A 7,325-nucleotide genomic window follows, 5' to 3' on the forward strand; every position below is an offset into this window, starting at 1 on the left:
CTTTTCTTCCTACCTGGTCCCATCTATGCAGAGCATAGCCCTCTGTAGCTACGCTTCAATCGTGAGGAGTTCCACCAGGTCTCTGTAATCCATACTAGGTCGAAATGCCCACCAGACAGCAGGAAGGATAGCTGCTCCTGCTTACTTCCCATGCTCCTGGCATTAGTGTACAGACTCCTTGGTCCACAGGTTCTGATCTAGGCAAATTTGCTTTAATTAGGTATTCATGCCAATTCTTTCTTGCTGTTTTTGGAGGAAAGCTACTGTGATATGAAAAGAGAGACTGCTTTCACCGTGGTTGAATTTGAGAACAAATACATTGGAGGGAGCAACATAAAGTTGAGGGGGGACAAGGGGCCTGAGTAAGAGAGGGGAAGGACAGTGGGAAGTGTTTACCTCAATCTCCAGATTCAAGGACTGTCCTCTGAACGTTGAGAATCTGGATGGGCAGGTGGTAATTAATTCAGTGGCACTCAGCTCAGACCCTGTTTGCTTGGGGTGAGGGGAGTGTGGGGGTGGAATCTGGGTGCTGTCAGCTGACTTTTTTTCTCACCATTCATACTCACAAAGCATCAGTCTGCTCTCACTTACCTAGCAGTAGCTGTGAAATAGTTGTTGTTGATTTAATTGGGCTTACTCCATCTTGTACCTGTGTCTGAGAACAGAATCTGAGAATCTGCCTGAATACTGCCAAGCAAAAAAGCACTGGACCAATGTTCTAGGGAAACAGGCACTGACCTCAACCATTACTGACCAACTGTCCTTGTTGGAACAAGTACCATAACCTCTTGGGTGGTTACTTTCATCCTGCCCATCAACAGCACCTTGAACTGCATTCTGTACACCATCACCACTACCTCTTTCTAGAAGATCAAGCTGTTTGTAGATAAAGTACCAGTCAATGCAAGGCAGACCAGGATCTCAAAAAGGTCTTCCTCCAGATATCCATATACAGCAGCATTGCCTGGTGGTACCTAGCCACTAGCCCCAGGTGCATAAAAAGCCTTATCACACTGCACATGAAGCTTTCCATGACCATGGTTCTGTTGTGTCCAGGTGACTTCCCTGGCTGGCATTGCCTCCCACAACAACATGCCTCCTGAACAGGGGATGCCTAAGGAGAGAGACGGTCATTTTCCAAGCGTTTGTCTTCATCTCAGACAGTTCCTGAACATGGGGACTTCCTGCTCCAAGGTGCAGCAGCAGTGTCTGATTCTATGGAGGAAGATACAGCCACAGTGATTGCCAATGGGCCTGTGGAACTGGGCTGTGCTCACTCTCCATGTGTGGCAGCACTGGAACTGCCTGCTTCATACACTCTCATTGCCATGGCTGTATCATCAGCAGGGATAGGGCTTTGCTGCCTCTGGCTCAGCGCAAGGCTCAACTAGCTGTTGTGGATATGGTGTCATCATTTCATAATCATTTCTCTCTCTCCCCATTGCATTATCTCTGCAGCTCTGAAACAGCTTCAAGTCCTTGATTTGGCAACAAACTGCATTGCCTACACTTATGGGCAGTAGGTGGAGGGGGTGGGCAGACTGCATTGCTTGGTTTAGACAGAAGAACGTGAGATGTTTTCCTGTTGGGGAGACAGAGGGCACTAGAACAGTTGGCAGAAGCAGCCCTGGAAGAATAAAGGGAGCAGGAAACAGAAGTTGAAACAGGGAGCCCTACTCAGAGCATTCACTGGATGAGGCAACAGTGCAAGGCCCAGGACAGCAGACAGGCCTGCCAAGGCCCAGCATCACCCACAACCTAGCAGGTTCTCTCATACACTACTGCAGCCACCCATTTTGGGGTGGTCCTGCAAAGGAACGATGCACAGACAGCTGCAGGCAGCAGACACCCAGAACTCACCACCAGACAGTGGATGCTGTTAAGATTTTATTATTACACAGATGAGGAAACACAAGCCCCATTCTGAGTCAATACAAAAAAAACCTGTCCCTTAAATACAAAATACACATCTCTTAAGAGTGAACATCACTCAGCTCTACCACCTGGCTTATATATTAATATTCTAAATGTACAGTATTTATACATAAGAAACTTATTTGCTCTTGTTTTTGCTAACAAGGGAACCATCTTTCTAAACTTGACCTCCTTCTGTCCCACTTCTGCCAAAGCAAGGTGACAGCTGCTCAGACCATGGTCTCAGGTCCAGTTGGAGTAAGTGTGGGGAAAGAATCACGGATCCTGGCCAACTCAATTGCACATATATGTCCATATGCCTTGTTATACCAGTCTGGAGACCGTCCCCTGGGGAAAGAATAGTAGAGAGGGAGCGATAAGGTGATAGCAAATAATGGAGAACCATATAACATTTTGGAAAAGATATTTCAGTAGTGGTCATTCCTGGCTAAAATGGACTGTGTCAACATACCTGCTCTGAGGTGAGGAAGCATCTGAGGAAATAGTCCTTTCCCCACTATCCCATGCTGCACGCAACTCTTAGTTGTTACACTCACTACTGTGGTGATCCAGGGAATTGTGGTCCCCAGTTTACAGAGGAGGGCCTGGGTAAGCTTCTGGAAAGCTGAGGCTCAGTTGGGTAACAAAGCCAGTTTCCTTGGCTTCCAGCCCAGTCCCCTATTCACTGGACCACCCTTCAGTGGTAGCCCCCTCTCCAGGCTCCCCCAGTCCCACTCCTGTGTTTTGCTGCGTCCTGCCTAAATTAGATTAGAAATGCTCTGAGCCAAGAACTCTTTATATTCTGTTTGTATAACACAGAGCAAAACAGAGCCCCATCTGCAGTATAAATCATTATCATCATCATTTAGCTACATGATGTGTGCTCTTGGGTAGAGTAAAATAATACACAGTAAAGAGGGGAGGGGGGTGAGCTATACTAGTGATTGCTTTTATATGGCATGTACAGAAACAAACTTGTTACGTTGCACAGTGCCACCTGCAGGAAGATACACCATCCCTACTGTGCAGATGGGAACTAAAGTGGAGAAGTCACAGAGCTAGCACTGGTACCCAGAGGACCTTTGCTCCCATTTCTGCAGGACCAACACCTCTCTAATAACAGAGGCTTAAGGGCAAAGTTTGAGATTTACCTGAGATCAGCTCGGCAGATGTGCATCAGCTTGGACCGGCCCATGCCACATGGTTCAATCAGGTACTGGGAGGTTAGCACCATTGCCCTGACTCCTTCCACTTTCAGCTTCTCGCAATCCATTGACGTGGAGACAAGCAAGCAGGTCCCCTGAGGTAGATCTGTGTGCCACTTCCTGTACAGAGGAACAAGCACAAACTCCACACTCAGAACCTCTGGACCACCTCTAACAAGGAGGAGTTGTACATTGCCTCTGCCAAGCCCACTGGGTTTCATGTGTCTCTTTATAATGCAGTGCACTGTGGGAAACCACAGCGTGGAGGGGAAGGTGACAGGGATAAGTCTGGAAGTGCATGCTAGAAAGTTCAGTTCACTTCAACCTGCAAAGCGAGGGATGGGGACATGGCATCCAGCCCTCCCATCCTGGTCTGGCTTCCCCTGCCTTCTTCCCTCACCTGAAAAGGATGAAGTCCCTGTGGGGTTGGGGCGGCATGCTGCCTGTGACGTAATGGTAAATCTCCATGTTGTTCTCTAGGGTTTCAATAACATTGCTCTGCAGAAGATCCTTGTCCCAGAGGTGTCGCTCCCGAAGTATCCTGTAGAGCACTGTATTGGGAGGGGCCTCTACCTCTGTGAAAACCCTCCATAAGCGCAGAGGATGCCCATCACCGACCTGGGGGAGCAAGAAGTAGAGTCAGGCAGGTTACCAAATCAAGAAAACTAAGAGTAAAAAGATTAATGTGGTGGTTTCCCTTTGCTATGAGGATAATGACATGAATACATGCAGCCTGCCCACTGGGGGGGTGGAGACACAACATGCCAGACCTGCCCAGCTAGTTGGCAAATTCCTGAAGAGAGGCCTACATATCTGACCCACCCAGCTGTACTACCTATCGAGATTCTCTATTGCAGATGACAGGCACAGAGTATCCTATGGTTCATTCTGGCTAGCTCATTTTCCAACATCTGATGCCTACTGTCATCACACAAGCAGCATAGGGTAGATAGTGCTGGAAGGGATTGCTGACTACCCTACCCAGCTAAAAAAGTACCAGTTGTAGCTGATGAAGCAATTCAGCTCATGACCATACTGCATGTTCTTAGGTTCACAAAGGAATCTGCTAGCCCACAGGCCACTGATCAGTCTGGGATGAATTTCCCCACATCCACCAATATGTGCAAGCCCTTCCCAATGTGGCGGTTACCTTCTTGCATGATATCTCTGTGTTCTGGGGCCCTGGTGTGCTGAGCCACCCCTTAAACTTCTCTGATGACTCCTTGAGAAGGCTCTGCATGCTGTCATCCAAAAAAAATTGAAGATCCTTGCACTCCCCTTGCACATTCTGGTGTGTGGGCTCAGCCTGAGGGAGTGCGCAGGCATCTGCTGCCAGGTAGGAATTGCAAAGCTGGAGCATCATGTCTTTGGGGATCTACAAAGGAAACATGGAACGTCAAAGACCAAGCTGTTACAAAGTCTTCACCCAACTGATGTCCTAAAAACGGACCAGGAAGTTCTGACCTCTCCCTTCCTACACATGCTGGCAGGATCACTGCAGTGCTGAACATCAGTATCACAAACATTACTGAACCCCAAGTGTCAGGACAGACCCGGATTTTGAGGCTCACTAGATGCACCTGGCTCCCCAGCTGCTATCCCTAGATACCAGATGGGTGCAGCCACATAATACAGGAGATAAAATAGCTCAATAGAGAAAATAAGCCAAGCACTAACTGAAGAGATTCAGCAGAAATACCCCTCTGGCAGGATATTCAATAACTGCCAACTAGGGGGCTTCCTGCATGCTTCTCAAACTTCTGACCCAGGGAACTGTCAAAACCAAGATCCTGGATTAGACAAACCCTTGGACTGATGCAGTGCAGTAGTTACTGACACACTACAACATCCCATCTGACCAGCAGAGAGGGGTGGATATAGGCCCACCAACCTGTCTGTGCCTGTCCTGTGCACTGTGTCCTTTGCATTGGCAGGTGAGACACCAGTGGGCTTAACTATCACTTCTGACCTGTTTGTCTCAGAGCTGAGTACACTGGGTTTCACGACAGTCAGTGGTCAGGAACACAGAGGAAAAGAGAGCGCCACATGTAATTCCACAGTGATTTTCAAGGCCCGCAAATGGCTTCAAAGGACAACTGCATCCTTCCACAGGTGGCCTTTACTCCGTTTGGGGCAGGATACGAAATGTTTACCCGCAATGTGGGGGAGGGAGTGAGTGCAGTAACCCAGAGGTCCCCGTGTCAGGGCAGGGGACCTTCACGGGCTTGTTCTCAAGCTGATGTACATCTCACTAGACTTGTGACAGCCAAATCCCATCCAACAAGCAAGGGAAACAGACCGGCACCCTGTCTGTTACATTGGATGTGGGGACAAGCCACATGAACACACAGTAAAAAGCACTGTCACCTGCTATTTCTATGCAGCTCTTTCTGGCCCTTTTCCAAAGACAAAATTCAGGCTTTTACAAGTCTTACTTGAATGCATACACAGAAGTGCCCCTACCTGGCTAGTTTCTACAAGGCAGCATGGGGAAGATAGACCCTGAGTTCAGTTACCAGCTGCCTGGCCAGGGAGAGTCATTTCATCTCCCCTGTGCTTCACCTGCCAAATGGGGATAACAGCAATTCCCGAGCTCACAAACCCATTCATGCCTGTGAGGCACTTGGACTCTACAACAGAAAGGGCCATGCGAGCGCCCAGGTAGCCCTGCTCTGCCTGAGCTGTGACTACCCACCCACCTGGAACAGTTTCTTGCAGTCTGTGATCATGTGGCAGAGGCCCTGGGTGGCAGCCATATTCTCATCCAGCTCCTTCTGGTCTGGCTTTCCCATGGGGCCTTTCTTGTGAGCCACCCTGCCAAGAAAATGGGAAGTGGTGAGCCCAAGCAGAGGGAAGGGTGAGCTGCAAGCAGGGCAGGGAGTGAGGATTGAGGCTTATGCATTTTCTGGGTCCATTCAGCCTTGGAATCGGGAGACAATAAAAGAGTCACATTGGAGACGCATTTCTGCTTAAGGCAATAGGAAGCAATGACCATTCCTATTGCCAAGAACTGAACCATGACTCCCATTGCAGCAGCTGAACAAAGATGAATCCTGGGTGCTTGGCTGGTTCTGACCACACCTTATTTACATCTCTGGCAAGGAGCCGGAGTCCACCTTCGATTAACCCTTTATATTTTAAACACAACAGCAGCAGGCTGCTACTTATTCATCAGCCCCAAAGTCAGTCTGTTTAGCTACACTCTGTCCATTTGGTCCTCAGTCACCATAGCATCAGGGTGTCTCTCAGTCTGAAATGCATTTACCTTCACAGCAACCCCTCTGAGGTAGTGCAGTGTTGTGGCCCCCACAGACCTTGACAAAAAGGGAGTCAGGGCATCACACAAATTAAGAGAGTCATGGAGACACCCTGTGGTAAAAGAGCAGGACTGCAGTTGCTTCATTCTTTCTTATCCAGTTCCTTTTGAATTGCCAGGCAAGCTCCAAAGTTGGTGTGTGAGCTGGGTTGCTCATGCTTTGGGACTTTGGCTTGCAGGACTATGTGTCTCACAGAGCATGGCACTGGGCTGCAATGGCACATGATCTTTATGGTGATTACTCTGCCACTGGCGTTCTTAGTGTTTTACAGTCAATCGGGGTGTAGGTTGTAGCCGTGTTGGTCTAAGGACATAGGCAGACAAAGTTCTTTGGGTGAATCTGATCTCTTTTATTAGACCAAACACCAGGCTGGTGTTTTTGCATACCAGACCAGCCTCTGGCTTCTTTTCATTCCATCCAGGAAAAGCACAAACCAACTGCAGAAACTTCCTTAGCCTGACAGAGGGTTTTTGAACCCGAAAGCTTGCTTAATAGTTGTTTTCCAACTATTTAAGTTGGTCTAATAAAAGATATCAGATTCACCCAAAGAACCTTGTCTGCCTTGCAGTCAATCAGGAAGACAATGTCCTGGCCACAAGAGCTTGGCATCTATGTACTATGCCTTAGCTCCCAAAGGAACTCCCCTCAGGCCCTGGCAGGGGAGAGATGCAAGCTCCTTCATCAGCCTGTCCTGTGCAAGCTCTGGTGAGGAGAGCACACGGGCTGAGGGTACCTCTTTGGAATGGAAAAAGGCCTTTTCTCCCATTAGTCAGACCCAACTTCAGTATCAACAAGACAGTCAGTGCAGCCAGATTGCACTCAGCCAGCCAGAGCATTGACCAAGGAGTATCTACACCGGAAGGAAGACAAGGGGGGGGGGGGGGGGGGG

General features: G+C 48.7%; 1 protein-coding gene across 12 annotated transcripts in view; it reads right to left on the reverse strand.

The window, feature by feature from the left end:
• Positions 1 to 1,874: 1,874 nt before the first annotated feature.
• Positions 1,875 to 7,325, reverse strand: part of STARD8 (StAR related lipid transfer domain containing 8) — a 117,487-nt gene continuing 112,036 nt past the window's right edge. For all 12 annotated transcript variants that reach the window (XM_014518451.2, XM_025200099.1, XM_025200100.1 and 9 more), the window contains 5 exons: positions 5,819 to 5,933; positions 4,270 to 4,494; positions 3,520 to 3,737; positions 3,066 to 3,239; positions 1,875 to 2,262 (listed from right to left, as the gene is read on the reverse strand). In XM_014518451.2, coding sequence (XP_014373937.1) covers positions 2,145 to 2,262; positions 3,066 to 3,239; positions 3,520 to 3,737; positions 4,270 to 4,494; positions 5,819 to 5,933 — 850 coding nt within the window. In that variant the 3' untranslated portion in view covers positions 1,875 to 2,144. The remainder of the gene's footprint in view (positions 2,263 to 3,065; positions 3,240 to 3,519; positions 3,738 to 4,269; positions 4,495 to 5,818; positions 5,934 to 7,325) is intronic.

The sequence above is a fragment of the Alligator sinensis genome, unplaced genomic scaffold, assembly GCF_000455745.1.
Source record: "Alligator sinensis unplaced genomic scaffold, ASM45574v1 scaffold809_1, whole genome shotgun sequence".
Classification (NCBI taxonomy): domain Eukaryota; kingdom Metazoa; phylum Chordata; order Crocodylia; family Alligatoridae; genus Alligator; species Alligator sinensis.